Source organism: Anopheles merus, chromosome 3L (genome assembly GCF_017562075.2).
Source record: "Anopheles merus strain MAF chromosome 3L, AmerM5.1, whole genome shotgun sequence".
NCBI lineage: Eukaryota > Metazoa > Arthropoda > Insecta > Diptera > Culicidae > Anopheles > Anopheles merus.
This window is the reverse complement of record NC_054085.1, coordinates 11,623,119-11,648,571: the sequence shown is the minus strand read 5'-3', so window position 1 is coordinate 11,648,571 and position 25,453 is coordinate 11,623,119. Positions and strand designations below refer to the sequence as shown.

The window sequence follows — 25,453 nt, the reverse complement described above, 5'->3', positions numbered from 1 at the left end:
AATAAAACAAAACAACGTAACAACTCACTAACACAGTAGTGTGGTACAACTATCATATATTCAAGAGAACGAAACAAACACAGTAATATAGCAACACTCTCACAACGGGCTTCTTTTTTTTTCTTCTGCTTCTGAGAGACTAATTGCTAATTTATAATATTTAATTAATATTTTACCCTCTGTTTTTGTTTTGGGAAGGAAGGAAGGAAGTTTGTTAGTTATCGCTTCTTCTTCTTCTACTACTTCTTCCTTTCTCTCCTTTTATCTCTCTGTACAACACACAGTATAAGGACTATTTTGTTTGGTTTTGCTTACATGAGAATCGTTTTCTTCCTTTTTCCACGTTTTTTTTCGTATCAGCTTAGAAAGTTTCAACTACTGCAGCTTTTCTGTTGGTTGCTTTTCGCCACTTTGGACAAACCATCCTGCTCTTCCTCCTGCTATCATCCTGTAACATTTGAAAAAGCTCGGTTCATTTCTAATCCGATTCGCCCGAGCCTTATACACACATATGCACCCTTGCACCCCTTAGCTTAGCCCTCTCCCCTGTCCCAGTGTACTTGTCCTTATTACCTTTTTTGTTTTTCTTGCACAATCCCATTCGCCCTGGTGCCGATTCGCGTTCTGGTAGGTGGTATACAAAAAATGCGCTCCGCTTCGTTTCCCAATTTATTCCTTTCCTCTTTTTTCCTTCACGCTAAACCAATACAGAGGGATTGGAGAATCATGGCAATACCTATTTGCTAATAAAAGCGGCGACAAAGGTGCGCACACTTTCTCTTTTTCTCCTTTATCCACCTGGACTTACTGCCCCTGTTGCTGCTGCGGTTAAGGAGTTGCGTGTTATTCGAACATGTAAAGAATCCTGTATTTGATGATTTAACTTTGCCTTTAAATAGATACACAATTTACCACGACATGCTTACCACACAATATCCCCCCCTCTCTCTCTCTCCCTCTATCTCTCCCTCTTTCTTTATCACCGACACGCTTAGGTCATTAGGAAAAGAAGCATTGGTTTTGCTTGGAGTATAAATGGGAGGTGACGACGCTCACGTTGCACACCATTTTGCCCTTTAGGGGTGCCACCGGAAGGGCGCGCTTAGAAAATGGTTGAACATTTCGACCAGTCCCCTTTAGCTTTCGCGTCCCAGTAGGTGCCATTGTACACGTGCACTAGATTATCCGTACCCTCTTCCTTCTCCTTGCCGAACCAGATCGGTTCGTACGGTGGATAGGGGCGACCTTCCGCCGCTGCCGTCTCCGCCTCGGCCTCACGCTGCCGGCGACGCGCCCGCTGACCTTCCTCTAACCTGTAAGCATGCGGGATGTGTGATGAGTTAATTACACAAATGCCAAATCCAAATTCAACCAACCGCTGCAGCCCGCATCATCCATCCACTTACCGTAGCTTCTCCTGATTGCTTTCATTCCACTTGCCGTCCTCCATCAGGCGTTGGTCGGGCCGGAGCCGCGAGTCCGTCGGCGCCACGCCCGGCTCCGGCTCGTTCAGCTGGCAGGCCAGCAGGGTGAAGTTGTAGTACCGATCGCTGTCCGGCGGCGGCATGCGGCGCGTCCAGGCCGTCTTGTAGTTGCCCGTCTTGTACACCGGGTTCTCCGTCGAGCCGCTCGTCGACGTGACGGGCGCTATCTCGATCTTGCTGTCCCACGTACCGTTCACCACCCACTTCACCTGGTTGGAGCTGTCCATCACGACGCCCTTGACGCGCCGCTGCGTGTCGCGCGTAAAGTACGAGTACGGCAGATACTTCAGGTGGCACTTGACGCCCTTCGCGTTCCGCTCGCCGAAGATTTCCATGTCGCCGTGGTTGTCCACCCACAGCTTGCCGACGATGATGTTGTGCACGGTCGTCGTCACCTTGCGCCAGGTGTACCGGTTGCCGGTGGCGGGAAACTCGACGTGCGCATAGCCGAGCGGCACGATCTGGATGTACTTGCCGCGGAACTTGGACGTCATCGTGAACTCCTGCCAGCAGCGCCAGCCCCGCCCCTCGCAGTACTGGGCGGCCATCGGTGGATGGTGGGATACCTTGAATGAGGAAACGGGAAAGATGAGTGTGCTGTGCTTGAATCGATTCAGTCAGAGTCAATTGAATCATGAACTGAATCATGAATATTGGAACATAGAATAGATTAGTCTTCCAAAATTCAAGATTCGAAACTAATGTTCTTTTTTAAATATTCATTCATGTGAATCTTGTACCGAGTGATTCGTATCACGAATCGAATATCTCAATTTGAATATCTTGTGATTCTATAAAGGGTTTTAAATGTAAACATATTCCCAAACTTTGAAGAATCATAAGTGGTCAGATTATTCAGCATTCATGATTACTGATTCATTAGATATTCAATTCGTGATTCGAATGAATTACTCAGTAAACGATTCATATGAATGAATATTTAAAAAAACAGAATCGTAAAAGAATCGTAATTCATTATAGAATCACAAATCATAAAAGAATCATACATGATGAAAGAATCACAAAACATAAAAAAGAGACATGAACCATAAAATAATTATTTATCATAAAAGATTCTTAAATGGTAAAAGAATAACAAAACATAAAAAAGATTCATGAATCATAAAAGAATCATGATTTACTAAAGATTCATGAAGCTATAAAAACTATGTTTACGCACTTCAGAAATTCTAAAATCATTAAAGCATCCTAAGAATCTAAACATGACTCGATTAAAAGATTCATGAGTTTGAGTGAGCTTTTTCCATTATTATTCTGAAAGCAGAAGAATTATCCCTATTTTTTAAAACGTTCATTCGAATCGTGATTCTTTATCAGTTTTTTCTTACGAATCTGGTTCTAAGAATCACCATCATCGATGATTCTGATTTGTGAATCGCTTAAAATGCGAATTATAAGTTTGAATCTTTGACTCTAAGTATCCATTCTGATCAATAATGCTGAATCAGAATTCACACGATTGCAGCAGCTTTAACACTCTCTCTCTTACCTGCTCATTAATGCACCTCCAGCCGAGATCATCGGTGCGATCACATTCGTACGTTTCACCCAGCAGCGGGTTGAACGGTTTGCCGGTACGGTTGCTGGTGGTCGAGTAGCTGGACACGGTAAATGCTGTCACGTACGCGAGCTGCTCGCAGGTATCCTTCGCCTGTGCCGCCTTGTCCAGTATTTCCGAATACTCGAAATCTTCCGTCAATCTGCGCCCCCGCAAACAAACAAACAAATGACCATTAAGTAAATTGTATTAAATTCGTATTTCCTATGTACGAGTGTTCTCTTACCTTTGTAGCATCGATAGTGGCTCGTTAAAGTTGACCGGCATCGGTATCTTCGATAGGTCCTTGCCGATACAGTTCTTGATGATCGACCACAGGTTGAGCGGATAGTTGGGCTTGTCGGGGACGCGGGTCCGCCGCTTGCGCACCACCTTCGATTGGTTCGCTAGTGTTGGTGTTAGTGCTTGGCTACTATGTACAGATATCCTATCGGTCACATCCATATTGTCTAGATTCTCGGCGACTACTAATACCTGTACGGGGCGAGAATGACAGCGACAAGTGTGGCCGTTAATGATCTGCACTGATTGGGGAGTGGAAATTATAATAAAAGGTGTGGCCGTTCTTACTTGCTGCGTTTCACTATTGCCGTCCTCCCCTTCCGATGAGCTTCCGGTGGCGTCGTTCGAGTTCCGCCGATGGTTGTGATGCGTCGTGACCGGTATGTTTAGTATGAATGAGCTATCTTCCTGCGTGACAGAGCCGCCTTCCTCCTGTGCATCGTAGAACTCGTTATCTTCGTCATCCGATGCGGATGTGGCTGCGTCTGCAAATCATAGGGCAACACACAAAACAAAGGAAAGAATTTAGTCAAAGCAAAATCGTCCGGATCAATCTGTGAGGATAGGAGAGTCGTTTTTTTTTTTGCAAAGCAAACACAATCAGGCCCCTTATCGGTCAAATCGTCAAGTAAGTGAGCAGCTGCAAGAACTTGACTGCTACACCGCCTGATGATCACAAATTCCTCGCTAATCTTAATACCGGTGGTAACAGGTGTTGTTTGGTTTGTTTGATTACTTCTTCTACACTTTCCTTTGTAATGCCTGTTATGTTTTATTGAATTTAAAACTTTTTTTCCTTTTTGTAATGTTTGTTGATCAATTCGAATGATCAATTGTACAGTCGGTTCAGCAGATCATGTGGATCTTAGCTAAATAGATAAAGAACTAAGCTAAGTAAAGCCACAAGATCATGTGCGTCATAGGCGACATTACAATGCAATGAATCATTTCTATCGTGAATGAAATGCTTATTAATCATGGCAACTACTAATACCAAGAGAATTCATAACTGCACACATTGTGTGACGTTGAAAGCACATGAATTCCTCTTTTTAAATAAAGCACATCATTCCTACGCTTCTTCTAAAGATGTATAATTAGTTAAACCTTAGCCCCTTCCCACCATTGCTTTGCTGCGATTGTACCAAAAAACAAACAAGGTCAACGAAGCCATTATGCAATTTGCGCCACATTAGTAATGGCACATTGGAACAAATTGGCGCTGGTTCTCGTCCTTAATACAGCAAATTGCGCTGTTAGAAGGATAGAGGGAAAGCATTTAAACCTCTCTATCTCTCTTCCTATTCCTGCAGGTAATTTCAAGCTGTCGACAAGTGTAACTGCAGTGTCCAACTTTTGCCATTTCGGTTGTGTGTACTTATACCGGCGTTTTCCGTTTGTTAGACTGTCCAGTAGTAAAACCTAATAAAAAAACCCAAAACGGAAGGATAAAATAGAACACACATACACACGAACAAACGGTGGAAATAATAATATTGGCCAGACATGGTGGAGCCAGTCGGTGGTCGTCGGGATTCTAGGCCGCGGGGTTCGTTCGACCGTTAGACGACGGTGCGTAAATAATTAAGTTAGACCGTAATCTGACCCAAAGTGTGTGTGGTTTTTTGTTGTGTTTTCTGTTTGCAAAACATACACACAAACACTAATACTTTTAATTGTACCGCACCAAAGTGTATGAATTCGTAACAAAGCTTTAGCTTTTTATGATTAAATTTTGCGCAAAACAAAAACAAATAACAAAAAAATGAACCATATTATTGGCCAGAACGCTATCGACCGCCTCTCCCCTCTCGATCTCGCTGTTTGCATTAAATTGTTGCATTATATTTATATCCCTTTAGATTGCAAAATTGGAACGCACAGCGACGGTTGGCGAGCGTTATTTAGTGCTGTCAATTTATGCGCACCCCGTGTTTCAAGGTCCTCTCCACCTCTCCGTCCTCACTGTGTTCCCGCCGTGACCGACGCGACATCACCTTGATGACGGTGATTGTCTTATTTCCCAATAAGAATAGAATCGGAAAAGGGAAGGCAAAGCGTAAGTGGAAGACGTAGACCTTGGGGGGGTTGATTCCACAAGATCAAGTGACTGGGCAATGACTTCTCCGCCTCCAAAAAACAAAAAAAAGTTCTTCCACGCAATCAGACACCTTGTGGTTTCTTACACAGCTTTCCCTTTCGGTGTTGTTTCGGTATGCAAATTTGTGCTTCCTCTTTTCCCCCCTTTTCTTTTCGTTGCATACGTAAACAAGCACGGCGTTGAGGGTATTAGGGGGCCGGAAATAACGCCAGACACTGTTGAATCGAGCGGGTGTATCGGACCACCCAACACCGGTTAGGTGCGTTCGGTTAGGATGTTGCTATATTTAAAGTCCGTATATCCGTGCTTGCAAACTGACACGTTGCTTCCTACAAGTTCCCTGTGTCGTCACACCTTTTTTGCGCGAACGAACACAGATGTGGCGCACAATCTAGTACAGTTCTAAGCGCAAACGGCCCTGGACTTGCGCTACCGTTGGAAGCGCACGCACACACACACACTGCCGCGCGATTCTGCTGCAAACGTAGCACGCTGAAACCTTCGCAAAGTACACGCGTACAAGGTTAGCAGTAGCAGCTGCTGCTGCCGCTGCTTTGCAGTAGGCCGTATGTATGCGTGACCGATGGTGATGTCACGATTGGCATTTGATGTGTGGAACAGTAGGCCGTATTTTCTTAACGAGGGCTGCCGTTCTGGGGAAGGTTTCTGTTTGTTTATAAAGAGCACATATTATCAAATCGTACTTTACTCCTATCAGTCAGCCGACGACGATGATGATGAACGCACGCGTCATGTCACAATCAGCTGATTTGTTCGCGGAAAAGCACAAGTCCAATCGTCATCCAAACCACCGACCGCTCAACACTGATAACGGACCGGCGGTGGTGAGAGGAGGCACAAAAAACGGGGTCAGCGAGAGGGAAGGACACAGGAACCCGAAATTCAAATGGTGTGTGTGTTTTGTATAGGCAGTGTGAGGGCCCTATTACTTCACCGACCGACCGGATGGTACACGCATATGTGTGTCGGTACTACCACGTCACGAATCATACGATAATAGCCGCATCTGTCTGTTGGTGGTGTTGGTGGTGCCGAAATATCTGTTTTGTCCCTTCGTGTGCTTTTTCTTTTCTTCCTGTGGCCAATTGTTACGCTCTACCTCTCTCTCTCCCCCACTCTTGCTCTTGCCATTCTCTCTCTCTCTCTCTCTCTCTCTCTCTCTCTTTCTCTAACGTTACACGATTACACACAACTACACAAACCGTTTAGAGAGGTAATGGCAGACGACTGTCTAAGCAGGCGGCGATAACTTTGGCACTTCTGAGATAAAAAAACAACCACGGACCGCAACACAAAGCGCAACAGATTCACACCGATTTACCATCCACCCACCCACAAACACTACCAAAGTACACACTTACACACACACACACCTACACGCACACGTACGCAAAAAAGGGCTTATCAGCGGGGCTGGAACGTGGACCGCGCTTTGCTGACTGTGGGGCCACTGTCGCCGCCGCCGCCGGGGACTCGCGATAGAACCGAACTGTCAACTGCTGCGGCCCCGCCGCGCCGTATGGTGGTTGTGCGAATTATTGTAGCGAAAAAAAAAAGAACAGAAAAGACGGGGCCGCACCGGGGTTGCGCTCTCGTTCTCTCTTTGGCGAACACACTCTCTCGCTCGCATGCAGTTGCGATGGTTGCAACACCACTACAAACACACGCTTTACGCGAACGTACAGTGCGGTGTGCCGGAGTAGGTGCAGTGAATTGAGTTCAGTAAATATGATTTTTAAAAACATTTTCCTATAAGTAGCAATTATACTCTCATCGTCAAGAAATACACAAACACCTTTTTTCGATGTTTGCTTTATAGCAGGTGTTCGTTTTAAGCTCTACAGTTGTTGCCACGTATTGCAGGGGTGTTTGCATTTCATGATGTCACCACGTTGAAGTCTTTTGATTGCAGTAGACTGTTGTTGGCTCTGTAAATCGGTCCTAAGTCTGTATAGAAGTAAACAAACAACACCGTTGTCTGTGCCATCGCAACCGAGTTGTTGTAGGGAAGCGTGCAAACATTGTGACAATATATCTCACATGCAAAAACTGTAGTGGAGAACGCTACATTTCGTAACATACACCTACATACTTAGGAGATCTCACACTATTCTACCATGCAAGTAGCGAGAATTTTCCTTTTTGTTTGGCATTATGACTTACTACACCGTGTTCCAGGTTCTGTGGTACTGTTGTCAACTTGCACAACTTGCCTTTCGCTAAATGCGTGGCAAAGGTTTAAGCTCTCGTATGAACCGAACCACAATACGCAGGATTTGGTGTGCTTAATAATAGTTACCTTAAGTCAAGTCAAGTCCTTGCTACTTGGCCAGGTCCATTCTAGGCTTTAACCCATGACGAAGTATGTTATTGAGTCGTTCGCGTTGACGACTGTACCACAGGACCACCGGTACACCCTACTAGTGTTGGGTAAATGACATTCCGATTCATGAATCTGAATGAGTCTTTGATATGATTCAATAAATCTGAAGCTCAGTTAGAAAGATTCATGAATGTTGAAAGCTTCATTAATATCCAAAGATTCATGGATCTGGAAAGATTAACGAATCTCTAAAAAATAATATATCTGGAAAAAATCATGAATCTCAAAGGATTCATAAGTCTTCAAAGATTTATAGAGCTTGAACTTCTTCCAATTCTTCTTCTTGGCGTAACAACCTGTGTGGTCATGGCAGCCTATACAAGCTTTCGAGACTACTTGGCAAGTACCACGCAACCTGATAGTTTGTGTTGCTACGGGGAGACGGCCCATGCGAGGCTTGACCCCATGACGGCCACGTTATTACAGATGTGCAAGTTCACCACTGTGGGATCTGGCAAATTCAATATTTTGAAGATTATACATCTCTTAAGATTCATGATTCCATGGAGATTTACGTATCCTAATGAATTCATATTCTCATAGATACAGGAATCTTTGAAGATCACGAATCTTTCCAGATGCTGTATTTTATGAATCTTTTAATTTGCGATTTGGGATTCGAATCATATGAATTCATGAGTCAACGAAAGATTTAAGAAAACCAACACTACACCCTACCATTACACCATTAGGTGGCCTTTTCTGCACTTTGATATGCCTAAAAACCCCAAAACATAAATTTATTGTTCCACTACTAACATGGCTTCTGCTCCATAAATCGAATCTAAGTATTAAAGCAACATGTTCAGAATATTCAATTCGAAATAATACATTTTTCTATCGCACGTTAATCCTAAGAATGATACCGGACGATCACTGCTTTAAGGAACAAGGCGTTTTCTACAGTGATGTGATTTTGTATCAGTGTCGTTGCCGTAGTTGTCGAACAGTGCTAGCTGAGAGCGAAAAATGCAGGTTGTGCTCTATTAACATATGTTGTGTACATTTTTAATTGACAACAACATGTGAGTGTGTTCCGTAAAAATTCTGCAGAGTTGATGCCCCAATTCACGTTTATTGGTGGAAGATGTTTGGTAAGTTTGTTTAAAATGTCAAAATCTGAACCAACGTATACGAAGAAGTTCAATAAAAAATACCGTCACTATAAATGTCAATCAATGACAGAGGATGATAGAGGATCGTAAAGGATAGTATCTTCAGAAGATCACTTTAAAATCTAGCCCATAAATACAGATGGAACAAATCAAAACAAATCAGAGCAGAAACAAGAGCATTGATAACAAGGGAAGAAGTTGCATTAAAAAGTGCAACATCACAGAGCTTTATCTTCTTCACAACACAATTTGCGTACCAGCGAAACCAGAGAAATCTGACGCACGCTACCGTATCTGCTCTTATCGCTATAGATTCATTGAATTGACACTCTCGAACAGCAGAACTCGAGCAGCCGGTCGATCATCACAATCAACAATTACAATGGATGGCATTTCAAATTCTTCACTTAACTGTGACGGATAGGGAGAGCAGCATTAGATTTTAATCGTACCGGCAAAAGAGTACAACTGCTGCTGCTGAACTCTTGATGAAATTGCGCCACCAGGTGCGCGTGTTTCGGGATCATAAAAATCGGAATTGTTACCATGCGATTATCCTACCCAATGGTAGCGTTTCCTCTCTCCCGTTCCCTCTAACCTTAGCTACAACATTGGGGCACGTGTCCGCGTGCAAAGTACTTTTGCTTCTTTGTCTTCTTGGTGGATAATTTTTGGCGGTTAATTTCAACACTGCCGGAGAGATACTTCCGCAAAATGGTACCACGCACACGACATTACCTATGATTAATCACCAATTGTAATCGTTGGTTGGCTTTGGTCGGAGAGCGGGGGGTTCGTGATGAAAATCCAGCTCACTGTGAACTGGCAAGGGCAGCACCAATTTGAGACTTGTGTAACGATGACGAGGAAAGCACGAACAAACGCATCATAATCGTCAACGAGCAGCGCACACAATGCGCTGGTACGAGGTTTAGTGCAGGTGTACTCTATTTCAATCCAGTGTGGCGTGATTTACTCGCTAACTACGGGCGTAAAGGGTGCGCACAGGGTACCGACGGATTGATGACCTTCAATCGGTTAGGTGGCGGCCGCTGGACGCCACACCATTGCATGTGGGTCGAAACCCTAGCAGCCCACCTTTTGTGCATGAATATGGAAAGTAGTTGCGGGATCGGGTTGCGCGCACAAAATACACATTTTATGGGACACTACTTGCTGCTCATTACTATTTACTGCCCAATGGCCAGCACCGGTTGTAGTTTAACACGTGCCAGTAGACATTTTGGAACCTCCAAAGCATTCGTGTTAACATTCATTCAGGCTAAAAACTCCAAACGGTCCATTATATCACCATTGAAGCTACGGTTTGACGTCACACACAGGGAATGAATCGCAAAAAGTCTTCTTTAAAAGCACCAGCGTCGAACACATCGCCGTCTCGGCGTGTCTGTGTGGATTTTCCAATTCCAATCAATGCTGTTGCTCTCTCACCCCCAGCGGTTCGCATCAAATCCCGTGCCCGTGGTTTGGCAAAACGGTTGGCCTTCCTGGCATCGTCCAGTCTCGGGCTGGTTAATTGATGGTAATTCAATTTGCCGTCCCAAAATTGGGAAGGTCAATAAAGGCTTGGAGAGGGACAACAGCCGCGTCACAGCGTAAATCGCCTTGCCGGTGGGTTCACAACGAGACTCGAGCAGTTTCTCACCTCACCGGCAAATCTTCGCAACAGCTTCCTGTTATTTGGTAGTCCGAACCACCGTGCCAACACGACAAGTGTTTGATTCTTTTTTTTTCCTTCCCCATGAGTAGTGTGACAGTTGTTGTTGTTTTTTTGTTTCCACTCGAAAGATAGAAAGAGCAGGAGAACCTTTTCCATGTACAAAAACGGGGTAACAACAACGTCATGGTCTGCGCTATCCCCGTTGCTGTTCGTTGTTGTCATCGGCGTTTCGCGCAAATACTCACTTGGCCTGTGACGGGTGGCGGCCTGCTCCAGGTGCGAATGTTGCCGCGCTAGCTGCTCGACCATCTCCTCCAGGTGCAGCTTCTGGTCACGTTCGTGCTGCAACATCTTGGACCATTTGTGGCCCTGTGTCTGCGCCGTTTGTAAGTAGTCAGAACAGGCCTGGAAAAGAGGGGAAAAAGCGGAGGGGGAGGGGGTGGTGGTAATATACAAGGGTTTTTATTAGTAATCTTATAATAAAATGAGACATAACATAGATTTAATGAGTGCTCGTAGCCTTGTCAGTCGGTACTTGGGAAAGGTTTCGTAATATCTGCCAGACTGATTTAGATTAAATTCAGTATAGACAAGGGATTGTACGGGTAGAATACTATAGTCATACGTCATTCCGAAACTCATTTCTTGTCAACAATCTCATGTTGAATTAAAAAAGCACATTATAATAAAAATAATAAATGAAATATATTGTCTGTGAGTGTGTTTTTTTTTTAAAGAATATTTTAAGAAAATTTACAGTGATTGCCGTCAAATTTTGGCTCTAAGGCATGTATTTTTGAATGTTGTAGGAATCATGATAATTTTACAAGATATTTGAGCACATTAATGACAATTGTAATTTTATATCATATGAACAATAAACCGTGTAATTTGATTATTTTAGTGAAAAAATAATTAAACTTTAGAAATGCTAATCATTGTTCTTCTTCTATTTGGCGTAACGTCCTACGCGGACATGCCGGCCTATACAGGCTTTCGAGACTTAATTCATTACCACGTAGCCGGATAGTCAATCCTTTCAATCTAATCATTGTTCAGCCACCTGAAATTAACTTTATAAAGTTAACATATTAACTTCCAAATTTGATATAAAAATTAATTTATTTAAAATTCTATCAATTAACTTCCGAACTTACTTCCAATAATTTTGCAACGCACAGTTTCAGAAATTACGTTAAGTTTTGCAAATAGTACACACAGTTTCAGAAATTAAATAAAGTGATTAACTCACAGTGAAAATTGACGCCTTACAGACAAAAATTGTGACACGTTATCAAAAATAGAAAAAATAGTTGAGTTAGTGTCAAAATTTAGCGGTAAGGCAACGACTGTAAGTTAACGCTTTGTGTGCCATGGCTATCATGTACGAATAATATAGGGAATATATGGAATAATTGACTTTAAATCATAATATCTTGTAGCAGATAGGACCTATTATCATGCAACAAGTTTAACAAAATGTTAAATAACTTTGTAATGTAATCGGTTTTGACAATTTTTTGTATTTTCCCTTTTTATAAAATAATTCATTGATACTCATTGAAAAATGGGCAAAAATCGAGAATATAAATGCAAAATAACAATTCCTTCGATCAATATACATAGACATGACATGACATATACATGACATAGTGATGACAAATTCCGGCTGAAACAAAATCATGTCACCATCACGAGCTCTACTGTGATGATCAGAGGCGAGCCACAAACAGTTGGTGCGACTATCACATGCTTGGAGACATTGTGTGCAACCAACTCTTCGTCAGTCACTTGGTCGCGACATTTACAGTCGGTGATCATCGCGATGGTCATGGGAGAGATGCGGTGCTTGCGAGTGGTTCCAAGAAACATAATGAGCATGTTTTCTCGCTCTGTTTGACCCGGCAGATAATCAAAACAGATAGAGTGAGAAAGCATGGTCATTTTGTTGCTAGAGCCCATGCGCCAAGTTTATTCCAAGAATGTCGTGATTATCGCCGTGTTCAAATGTCGTGATCAAGTGAGTGATCAAGAGTTGGGTGCTAATCAAAATGTTACCAAGCATGTGATTGATTTTCCAACTGTTTGAGTATCGTCACTGATCATCTCTGTTGTGTACGTGATCTGATTTGAGCTTCGTTTCAGTCATGAGTGTTGGTGACTGAAACAGTGACATTTGGTAGCACTGTTCACAGCCAGAAAAAAATCATGATTATGCTTGCGCCGGCATTAAGCTAAGCTTGTCAATCTCAAGGATTCGCATGTCGCGTTCGGCATGTCATGACGCACTTTCTTTGAGTATTAGCAATGAGCATGAAGCTACCACGGATATGGTCATTGTTTTCGTTGGTGAAAATCTCGTGATACTCATAACTTTTTGCAGCACTGGGACTGACTATTCTGCTATGGGGGGTAATCCAAAAGTCACTGAAAGCCAAGCCCACTAGTGGTACAGGCCGACCTTGACCGACAACAGTTGTTGAGCCAAAAGAAGAAGAAGAAGAATGTATAGCAGATATTAGTGTTATAACAGATATTATAATATTAAAATATTATCTAAATGTCAACATACGTTGTTTACATGATCGCTTTTCAACGAAGCATCCTGTTGAAAACAAATCTTCATATAACTTTAAACTATTGTTTTCCCGATTCAATGTTCGAAATAAAGCAAAATAATGAAAATACAACAAGAAATCATCCAAAATTGTATTAAAAATCTTTTTTTTTTATCATTTTTTAGTTTGTTTATATCCATTAACACTTCCCTGGGGGCCATGGCTATCATATATGATAGCCATAAAAAATGGAAACATAAAGTGCTTGGCACTCAGGGAAACATTAACAAAAATAATCTGGCACTCAAAGTGTTAAAACCATCTCGAATCTGATTATATCATCTTAGCCAATCCTGTCTAAATTTAAAAACCACTCAAAAATCAATTTCATGTTCTCAAAATACTTAAAAAGGAGTGTAAGTCGTGTCACAATAAGCACAGGAATGATTTAGCATATTGAAGAGTTTAGATTTTTGGGTACAATTCCTTAATATGCTTTCTTCCAAAACCATCTTTTACCGCATTATTTATAAACAGTTCATTTTTAAATTTAAAAAACGAATAGAAAAACAAGCTGAAAGTACACAACATATTGAAAACGAAGTGAAAATCTAAAAAAATGACCTTGCACAATATCTGCCTTAGTGATATTTGGCCTGACTGAGTAACTGAGGCCTAATACATATATTTATGGGTAGAATGTTTTAAGACATTTCCCTTCAAAATAATATCTAATCGCATTATTTCTTAACATTTCGTTTCTAAATGTAAAAGCGAATAAGAAAAACACAAGCTCAAAATATTCAAAATATGCAAAAAGAAATCAAAATCTTTAAGAAAGACATTCCACGACAGAATGTAAATCAAACAAATGCAAAGATTATCTAATAGACACAAACTTTAGCCGGTACAGCTCATCCGTGTATACTAGCATCAACAATAATGAGTAGGGGAAATGGTGATTCGCTTCCTTCCTCTGCGTGACAAAGAAATTGTGTTCACAGCAAATCGGTCTAGGTCTTAGAATGTGTTTTCCTTCCTGCATTGTCACCCACATCCGCGATAAGTGTGCCGACTCATTCACGTGCCCGGATGGTAAGCACCAGGGTACACACACACACACACATGACTGGTGTAACCGATACGAGTGCCGGCTAAGGGTTGTGTCGAAGGCTTTTGTTTTGTGTTATCTTTGCGATTCTTTATTTAGCCACAATGTGTGCTCCATGGAGCGACACACATTCCTTGCGGGCATGCTTACATGCCGCCCGACACACGAAAAATCAAATTGCAATACACAATACACGGTTGGCGGCGGCCAAAGCGAACCTGATACTGTGCACTGGTGCGCTGATTGCGCGGAGGTTTCAAATTTAATTGCTTTTGTGAACGATTTGTGATAATGGGGAAGCGTGTGTCGATGCCGTCACCGTCAGCTGAACCTCTTATTGTCCGCATTTTTCCACTTTCTGTTGAAACCGTCGTCGTCATCGTCGTCGTCGTCGTCGTGATTGCTTCTTCTTCAAGCGTATACTCACATTGATCATAGCGTTGGACGATATTCTGAACAGTGTCGCCCGCTCGCTGACGATTTTCGTCTTGTTCGCCAGATCGTCGCCCGTCTCCAGCTCGGACAGGGCGCGCTGCAGGGCGGCCCCATGCTTGGTGATCAGGTCGTAGCAGGTTTTCAGATTTTCTAACCGCACCGTCAACTCGCGCACGACCAAATTCAGCTCCTCGCTCGGTATCGTGTTGGCCGTATTGTCCTCCTCCTCTTCGTCGCTTTCCATGGCGCGGCTAAAATTAAAAGAAAATAAGAGAGGCGGCGGCGGGACCACACCAAATCAAGATTAATACCCAAACACATCCTTAACACGTCCGCAAGGACAGCTGTAATACATTACATTGCCTTCGCTTTGGCGAGCTCGAGCGCCGTCACCCAGGACTGCCGCTCGACCTCGTTCGCGGCCTTGATGTGGAATGTCTGCGTGCCGCCGTTCGAGATGACGAAGGTGCAGGAGTCGACCGTGTGGATGAGGGCCCCGTGCAGCGATATCGTCCCGCGGCATGTGTGCGCCATTTCGGCCTGATTTCTGTCGGTGGAAAATAGAGGCAAAATAGAGAGAAAAAGAAAGAGAGAGAGAGAGAGAAGGAGAGAGAAAGGGAGAAAGAAATGGAAGTGGCCAGTCAGTCATCATGGGGACAGAGCGCAAACGATGAGGAGCATTCAAGACGCACGTGTAGTGTGTTTGTGTTCGTGTGTATGTGTGTGGGGTTTTTTTGCAGAAAACGTTAAACACAAGCACAGAAAGGCAAGAAGGAAAAACGAAAAACGGAAAAACCAGTAGTAAATTCGTATATGGTAAGGAACAATCGAGATAGGATGTACCAGTATACATGTAAGCATGTGTGTATGTGATGTAAAGGGAAAAGAAAGAAAGAAAAGAAACACAAAAACAGAGAAAAGGAGAAAAGGGAACCATTAAAAAGGGTCTTAAAGGGGTTCATGTTATGCTTTTATAATCAATAACCCTATGGCAGACAGAAAGGATTCCTTTTTTCCGATCGTATTTTCAAAATGGAAGGATTCTCTTTTGTTATATGCCGTTTGGCAAGACAATGGGTAAATCTGAGAAGAAATTTAAAAGAAAAAAAGAAAAAAGGAATTCTTTTGCACAAAGTTATCGAAAATGAAAAGCACGCACAAAACAAAACAAGAGAAGAAAACAGACACAACAAAGAAAAGCAAAATGAGATCAGAAGATAATAAGATAAGCACAAATGACCACCGAAATGAGAACAAACACCAAACGAGTGTAAAACAACAGACAACGCAAGCAATGGAACGGAAGAAAAATGGGAGACGAATGTGGATGTGTATTTGTAGTAAAAAAAACAAAAGCATTTCTTTGGAAGGAACTTTGAAGGCTTTAGAAGCATATTGGGAGTGGGCAAGGTTGGAAGGTGCGCTAAGGACATTAGAAGATGAATGCGATAACAGCGATTATTGTTCACCAGCACCACCACAACCACCACCACCGACTATTTTTTTTTTTTCTATTTTATTAACTGAATCTTCTCTCTACATCAAAGGCAAGGAAAAAAACGCTCCACAAAGGGAACACAACACCTTTCTCTACTCTATATACTGTGCTTGCTGCTGTATTTACTTTCCATTAACACAATGCAACGGAGGACCGGGGTTAGTGTTAATGGTTAAGAGCCTTCTGGTTAGTGACCATTTATGTTACACCACATGTACAGTTGTATGGAAGAAGCATTATGATTTGCTTATGATTTTTCTTTTTTGCTAAGAGAAATCCGCCACTCAGTAAGAAAGAAACACACAGTAATGTACAAACGAGGAACGAGAGAATTTTAAACCTTAAACCAAAACACCTGAACTACTAACAACTACCACACTACAACCCACCACTACCACCACTCCACCTGTGTCAACGCTTCCCTCTACTACCGGTGGGGCTAAAAAAACATTAAAGAAATACACTCTACACACACATACACACGCACGTTGCACGTTCTTAGTGGTTTGAGTTGAGAGCGCATATGTGTGTGTGTGTGTGTGTGCGCATATGTGATTCGTGTGTTGTTTTTTTTTATTTTTGTTGTTTTTTAGTTTTAATTACTTTTTCAGCTTTTTGCTATGCTTCTTCATCAGCGCATTATTGCTGCTAAGGCTATTCGAGTCGGGCAGGGAGGAGGTGGGTACCACCAATCTAGTTGGCGAACGTGGGGCTCTTAAGCATTGCATCATGGTTCCTTTGCTCCTGCGGGGTAAATTATACGGGACGGAGGGGGGAAAGTGGGGAAAAAGGGGGATGGTAAAAAAGGGGAGAAAAAGGAGTGTAAAAAAGGGTCAGTGTGTGTGTTTTTTTTTGTTTTTGTGTCAATAGCTGCATTATACTGTATATAAGAGAGTGAGAGAGAGAGAGAGGGAGAGTAAGAGAAAGAGAGAAAAACAATAAAAGGTGCAGTTTGGCGAAAGAGAAGGGTGTTCGGTGAAAGTAGAAGAAGGAAAGGTAGTGGAGGCGCCCAGTTGCCCGGGTTTGGTGAGTGTGTGTGTGGGTTTTTTTCGCTAGTATCGAATTTGGAAAATGCATCGAAAACAAAACAAAAATAATTAAAAAAAGAGAAAGAAAGGAAAGTGTGTAGGATTCTGACGCTTTTCTATGCGCAATAAACATAAAACATTAATAAAACGGCGAGAATGTCGCTATTAAATGCATTTCAAAGGTAAAAAATATAGAAGAAAAAAAAGTAGAAAAGTGCTTAGGGTTTGTTGTGTTTATGTTTAACCAAATGAAAAAGAGCACATGGAAACGGGTTTTTATCATTCCTCTGTTAAGAATATGCGTTTCTATCTCAACCGTTTGAAAAGAACATGCACCCCCAAAGAACGATAAAAAATGTAATAAAAAAAAAAAACATAAGTGCCATGATGCAAACGTTGCTCCATTTGACGTCAAAAGCCATTTAACGACTAGCTGTGACATGTTGAAGGGATACTCTTTAACACGGGTATGACGCATTACATCATTCTAGTTTTGTTTAACTCTCTACAAATTTGGATTGTCGTTTTGTTTTATTGAAAGGTGTTTTTTCTTGTTTCGTTGTTTGCTTACTTTAATGGTTATTTTTTGTATTTATTTTTTTTCTATGTTTTTTAATAATACGATTAGTTTCATACATAAATCTGTTTTAGTTTAACACAAAACAACCGTTAATGGTAATTTTATACTATCTACTAAATGGAATTCAAAAAGGAAACATGCTTCTACAATGTTCTTTCAAAAATGAAGCTTATGTTAAGATGTTTTTTTGAGTGAAATCATTAATTTAAAGCAATATTATAACATGCATATGACCAAATTAATGTTTGTGTGAGTATTAATAAACATGCAGCTTTTTTAATGTTAAGTAAAAGCATCGGCGGCTACGGGAAATGTATTGAATATTGCTTCTTAACTGTGTAACTGATTGGCAATACGTTTCATTCTAAAAGCAAAACCTTCCACAATATGTACGCAACCCTCTGCAGTGCCATTGCAATAATGAGACCAAAAGCAGTGACCACATCTCCGGAAGAGTCTTCAGAGTATGTTTAATCCCCCTCAACGAGCTAACGAAATAAATATTAAAAAAAAACCGAAAACTCAATCGCAAAGGAGTGATTGAAACGCATATTAACTCTATTTTCGTATAGTGCTAAAAATATTGATTTTAAAAGAGAAAACAACTAAGAGTGGAATGCATAAAGAAAAGTAAACAGGGAAAGATAGAAACTACAACAATCGAATGTAAGTAGCGTAAGGTAGCGAATGAATGATGGAAACTAAAGAAAGATAAAAGAATCAAAAAGTAAAGAGAAAACAAACTAACAAACAAATAAAAAACGAATTAAAAAAACATGAATCGAATGCTTTGAAAGTAGCAAGAATGAATTAAATAAGCCTAGTGTGAAAAAGACACGATTTCCGAAATTCGATAGAAAACGAAGGAGAGCAGAAGAAAAGAAGAAGGAAAGAAAAGTATAATTGCGTAGAGCTTTGCTATTTTGTTTTTGGTTTTATGTTTTTGTTTCATTCCACGTCGTGTCTAGAAGTGATTTGTTTGGAATTGTTTTTGATTTTGTTTTTTTTTTGTTTTTGTTTTGGTTCTTCCCTCTCTCTCGCTCTCTCTCTCTCTCTCTCTCGCACTAGCTCCCCATACCCACCCACCCATCCGCAGGTTGTGGGGCAGGCGGCAGGGGACGAGGAGGACGAGGAGAAGGAAATGAAACGCTACTCACTCGGGTCGGGGACCTTTCCTGCGGCGTCTTATAGATAATTTGCCCGCGGCACTCCTGCCCCCAGCATACGATCCGGCTCCATGTTCAGCCCTGTTTTAATAGCAAACCCCAGAGTCAAATCAGATTGGTTTTTGTGTTTTTTTTTTTACTTTTGTTTTGGTATCGATCATATTGCGGTTTAAAATTGATAAAAAGTGTTTATTTTATATTTTATTAGGGTTCTATTTTACGATATCGGCATGAAACGAAACGTTGATATGGCAGGTATGTATGTGTGTGTGTTTGTATCGCTTTTACCGTATTGGAAAGGATTTTTGTTTTGTTTTAATGAATTATTTGTTTTAATATTGTCATTTACTTATCAGCTAACCATAGTAGCAAGCGAATGTATTTAGCGCATCTTTCTTTTTATTATCATTGTGTGTTAGCTATTTGATGTTAGTGAAACAATGAAAACCAAATTAAAAAGAAACTAAGTGTCAATTTGAAAAAATAAATAAATAAAAAGGACAATACTAAAGAATTAAAGTTAAAATACAAACCAAATCATGCTGCTTATGGGTTAAGAGAGTTTCGTAGTAAAACCACTTTTGTACACAAACCAAAGACGGTAAAATCGATGAGTGATTAGAAACTGTGGTGGATGGCAAAAACAAGAATAGTTTGTGTAACAAGCGAGCGATATAATAAAAAAGCAGGTGGCAGTATTAATGTAATGATGAATATAGATACAACACTATCCAAGAGGCTCCTTTCCCCAAAAATGGCCAAGTGTGATGAGGTGTAAAATAAAAAGGATACAAAAAAACAGTATGATGCATTTCTTCGATCCGAATTCCTAATATACCCGCGACCACTAAACCCCCATTTTGGCGACTCATGCATATTCACAGCAGCTCAAAAATGAAATAATAATAAAAAAACCATCTACATTTGTGTGTGTGCACAGTGTATTATTGTATGAGTGGGATTGAAATAGGGAACGGAGAGTTTTAAAAGGGGGGAAATCATAAATAACATAAACCAATGCGCGCCCCATTTGCCATTTGCCAAGCACATGAATAAATAAAGTATTGTCCAAGAGAAGCTATGAAGCTGCAGATGTTTTCATTGCATTCTTCACTGTGCAGCTCTTCATACAAGCTTCCTCTAAAATACTCAACATTAGGAGAATAGTTCTTTTTGTTTGGGGTCTATTAATCAAATTAATAGAAATGTAAATTAATCCACCATACAGATTGAAAGCTTTCAGCATGAAAACGAAGAAAAAAGGACAATTATAAATCATTATTTCGTCAACAACAGCGACGAGCCATTTCTAATTCCACTCGCCCAAGTCCAATGTACTCGAAAACGTTCGATTTCTAACACTGATAAGGGAGCTCCAGGAAGAGCCGTTGCGACTGTGTTGCCGCTGATACGGAGAGAAGGGACGGTTTTGTCTTTGTGTTGCGGGCAGCACCTCTTGAACACTGGACACACTGTCGGGCGCGTGTGTGTTTGTTTCACGGGGCCCAACCCCAAAGTGGGATCATCCCAGATAAGGCTAAGATGTCTCGACCAAATTCCCAATTTTGCTATGCCGCTTCGAAACTAAATTAAAATGATTAAAATGTTTTTAAATCAATTATAAGACTTCTTTAGAAAAAGAAGTTCTTTTTGTGCCAATGGTACTGATGGTGAAGTACCGAACATTATGATTATGCAAGAAGTGGAAGTAGTAGTACGACGTGGGCAAAAAAAAACCCAACCCTCTGTACGATTGCACTGTGACGTAACGGCCCTTTCCGTTTCTTCCATTTCTTCCAGAAGTGCATTTCTGTTCGCCGATTTCTCCCTTCAAAACAATGTCCTTCTTATAGCGTTTCATGCACATGAATCTCTGCACGGCACCTCCCAAAAATAGCTACCATCATCATTAGAAATATCAAAAATTTCGAAATGTCCTTTGTCAGTGGTGTGTCGCGTGTGCCTTTGGCGCTTCCAAGAGCAAGGAAGGGAAGGAGGAGGGGAGCATTTCGGGGCAACAGATAAACAACCACACGCCCCACACACCCCCCGGCCACTTTGCACACCTTGGCCAAAACCAAACGTCAGCTTCCTCACACTTGCACACACACACACACTAACACAGCTTCAATTCCGCCCGAGAAAAGCGCAGTTCGTTTGGTACAAACAAACAAACTAGGGGCTGCACCAACACACAGCACATTTTCCGAAAGACCAAATGGGGATGGGGGGGGGGGGGGGGGAAGGTGCCACCTTAAGGCATTTGTCCGCGTGTTTGTTGCATCACAACTGCAGCCTGCCAGGCGTCATTGAAACGAAATTAGAGCTTTCTTTGCTTGCTTTATGAGCCTTCCTTTTCCAAAGCGATGATGGAAGGGCCTTGTGCCCCCTCTTGTACACTGGGCGAATTTGCTCGGTGGGAGCAATGAATATTGCTCTCTTTTTCCACCCCGTTTCAATAGATCCCCCAAAAGCGTGCGACAGGAATGGCAATGGGGAGGTTTGTGCTAAAAAAGATAGAAAAAGAAGCATGACGCAGGATGGGTAATGGGTTTGTTGGAGCCCTCCGGGCATGGAAAAAAGCAGCTGATTTGGATGCTTGTGTGTTGGATAACCGAACACAGGGAGTGTGTGCTCGCCTGCACTACTGTGAAAAGCGGGAAGTTGGATGAGCATGAGGCGCACATGTGTTGTAATGAAATTAAACCAATCAAACTCAATCTTCTCAAATCCGTGCTGTGTCGCAGACTGTGGCAGAACGGAAGATGGGTCACACACACACACACACATATGGAGGACGACGACGGGCGACTCTCAAAGTATCTGTTTTTCATGTTCATGTCTTTTTGAAGTTTGTTTTGAGCTTGTTAGGTGGCTTACAAGGTTTTATCAATCTAAAAAAGAAAATAAAACATTTAATACAGCTTCTTTGGGGAAGAAATATGTTTTTGTATAAAAACAACGAAACAAAATACTCAAGAGTCGCCAGCAGCCGAGGTAAGAGTAAAAAAAAACAACAAATTAAAATAAAACACAACTAATACACCATTCTTTGCCCAACTAAATAACAAAAAACTCTCAAAAGGCAAGGAAACAAATAAAAATGATTAGTATTAAAAAGAAAGGAAAATATAACAATTAGAAACAACATAAACCAATCCAACAGAGAGTAAAGAAAGAGAAAATAAGACAGAGAGAGAGAGAAAGAAACAATAAAAAACAGAAAGAAAAACAAAGAGATACACGAGAAGGTCACATCGTTTTCTCGTTCCCGCGTATGCAAGCTTTACACACTTCTAGTGTGTCTTCTAGAGCGTTTTTGGTGTTTTTTTGGGAGGTGACAGGTGGGCAGTATGTGTGTGGCTGTATATGTGTGCGTTGTGTTTGTAATATTAGTGTCTCCCTTTCCGGAAACACTCTCCACTGGCAGTGTCTCGCTACTACGTGGGGGTATGGAAATGAAGGGCCCTGGTGAAAAAAAAAATACACAAGCTACCGCTACAAAGAGACACACACGCACGCTCGGGTGATGATGTCGTAACGTCCACGCACCTGTAGTAGGACAGCACACCCTTGGACAGTACGAACCACCGCTTCTGGTAGCCCTTCAGGTAGTTGGTCCACTTGAGCAGCCAGCCCTTCATGTCCGGCTCGGCCTGGGATGCGGCGGCCGCCACGGACGTGCTCGATCCACCGTTCGGATTGCCGCTGGCGAGGCTGGCGGCGGCGGCGGCAGCATTGACGGTCGCTGCCGGGACAGTGGCCGCTGCAACGGCGGCGACGGCAGGGGCCACTACAACACCACCGGGCACGACCACGGACGGGCCGAGCAGTGGTGTCGGGGTGGCAGGTTTCGCCATCCCGGGCATGGGCGTTTCGGACATCTCTCTCTGCTCGCCCTTGTTCCCCTATACACTTACACAAACACACACACACACGGGCAGAAGATTGTACGCTGCGTCACAACACGCCTGAAGGCCACTTCTTCGGAAAACGGAATACAAAACAGAACCCCCGAAAGGATCGTCCGTGATGATGATGATGATGATGACGATTGATGTAACCACACACCACGTCGACGACAAACGACGACCACCTCTTCCTTCTATGGACGGCAAGCAGCGATTGTGTGCGCCAGCAGTCTCTGTTTCACTTCCGACCGTGTCAAGTAGGCTTTGTTTTTGTTGCCAATCACACAACACTCACACACACACACACACCCGCACACTGCGATAGTAGCACAAACACACACACACACAGAGAAAGAGCACGCACTGCACGATGAAGGGTGGTAGTGGTGGTAGCGCTGCTGCTGGTTTTCGTCGTACCGGATTTTATTGATTACGGAAAACACACGAATCACGCACACACACACACACACAAGCCCAAAGACGGTCAGGCCAAAAGCACGGGTTTTACACTGACACTGCAGTGTCTGACGGTGTCTGGCAACGGCGACGACGACGGCGACTGCTGGGATGCATCGAAGCTAATCGAATATTCCATCCGAAGACAGACACATAGCCTCCCCCCTGGTCCTAGGTGGAATGAAACGGATGGGTGAAAACACACGCACGCACGCACGCAGGTCTGCTGCAGGGGTTTCGTTTCTTTTTTTCACCCCCGTCTATCTTATCCTTCTGTCTGAACCGTCTTTCGTCGCGCCCTGTGTGACACAAAACGTTCGACCTTCCTCCACCTTCCTCCTAATCGGTTCGTGCAGCTTGAAGGGAACGATTGGGTAGGAAAGGAAATACAGCAACGAAAAAACCGATTAACACTATCGCGAAGGATGGGTTCACTTTCTATCGCGGGTGGGGAGGCAATAAGAAACGCGAAAACACGCACACACGACCAGCCACGTCCACGAAATTTTGCAAATTCAACAGCACAGCACGGCCCAGAGGTTCCAGGTGGGAGGAGGTAAGTGCATCAGCTGCAGGCCACCGTCAACAGATGACTGTAGTTTGACAGATGTACGACCATGACTGGTGGCAATGAAAAGAACTATAAATGGTACGTTTTGAACATAAACGGAAAAATTTTGATGTAACAAAAAAGAAAGAAAGGTTTTAATTTAAAATCACGTTGAAAATAATTGGAATTTGCCATATTAAAACAACAAAATCTTATGTTTTCACAAGCTACAACTGTCATACGAAATATTCAATATGGCGGACTTGAGAGCGGAACTTGGAATTTTACGCTGATACCGCTGACGTTTCGGTGTCACGCGCTGGATGTCAGTTTTCGTGCAGGTTGGAATTTAAACGGGGTGTTTGGTGCTGGACGTAAACAATACATGTTGTGGCTCTTTAGGAAAATAAGGTTTTTGTGATTAATACAGTGAATTTGGAAGATTGAAACGATAATCTAGACGGTAAGTCATACGTTTTGCTAAATTTGAGTGTTATTTAACAAAACACAAAGGAGATTGCATGTGTTAGCTGCATGGGATTGTTTTGGCGCAATGTAAACAAGAACAAACTTGACCAAGATTGTTGACTTTTGTAAGATTACAGCTGGTTCATTATTCTCTTATTTACGTGGCCCTCGATTAGGCTACTGCATCCACTGTTATATATGCTGGAATTACCATCAACGAGGCCCCAAAATCGACGAGGCCTCCCGCGGCCTCTCAGTCCGGTTGCCGTTAAACTCGCCACTGGTTCTAACCACTGAACTACGTCTACACTCAAACAAAATACGTTCGTCTTACTGAATACCTGCCTTTTGCATCATGCATTAGAATCTTAAGGCCGGGGGACACTGTCCGTACTCGCAAGTGTAATTTTTATTTTCACTAGCGCATCTGGCGGCGGCTGGTGGAAGCTTTTTTTTGGTCATCGAGGAAATGGTCATGCCGGATCTCAAAATTAAGTAGTTTTTCCATCGTTTTTTGTCACGAAAATGGATGCAATACATGCAGGACATGTGCATCTACCTTTTAAAAAACGTTTTTCGTAAGAATTAATTAAAAAATATGGAAAAATAACATATTTTCTGAAGCGGCTCCAAATTGCTTACCAGATTGCATCCGACAGCCGCCGCCAGATGCGCTACTGAAAATCGAAATTACAGTAGAGAATTGCATTCTTAGTATCGCATTCTTCCGGATCTGGTCACCGTCAGGATATGTAAAAAAAAAATTATTTGTATTATTCTTTGCTCAAAACCCCTTGGAGCGTTAGAACGATTTACACGAAGGATGCTCGCAGAAGAGCAATGTATACCCTTTCCTGGAATTCTGAAATCCCATTTATGTAGACACCAAATCTACGACAGGTCTTGATTCACCTGATCCAGCATTCGACTTCTCAATCTAATTCTTGCTGAGTCGGTTGTACGCCTCACACACCTTCGCTATTGTCCTGCCAATGATGACGATGTCAACCGCGAAGCCAATAAATTATAGCGACCGGTAGAGGATT

General features: G+C 42.3%; 1 protein-coding gene across 6 annotated transcripts; it reads right to left on the bottom strand.

Annotated features, from left to right (window-relative positions):
- Positions 1-354: 354 nt before the first annotated feature.
- Positions 355-23,926, bottom strand: LOC121598660 (oxysterol-binding protein 1). Of its 6 annotated transcripts, none has more exons than XR_006005600.1 (12): positions 22,575-23,926; positions 19,014-19,103; positions 16,852-16,992; positions 15,109-15,297; positions 14,743-15,001; positions 10,892-11,051; positions 3,634-3,830; positions 3,290-3,537; positions 2,995-3,205; positions 1,407-2,050; positions 574-1,313; positions 355-448 (listed from the first exon to the last, which is right to left on the bottom strand). XR_006005600.1 is itself a non-coding variant. In XM_041925817.1 (11 exons), the coding sequence occupies exons 1-11, from the start codon at positions 22,904-22,906 to the stop codon at positions 1,103-1,105; spliced, it is 2,682 nt and encodes an 893-aa protein (XP_041781751.1). In that variant the 5' UTR covers positions 22,907-23,926; the 3' UTR covers positions 355-1,102. The 6 variants fall into 6 exon arrangements, 4 of the variants coding, with proteins under 4 accessions (XP_041781751.1, XP_041781752.1, XP_041781753.1 ...); XR_006005601.1 differs by having other exon boundaries at positions 355-865; positions 927-1,313; XM_041925817.1 differs by having other exon boundaries at positions 355-1,313.
- Positions 23,927-25,453: the final 1,527 nt, after the last annotated feature.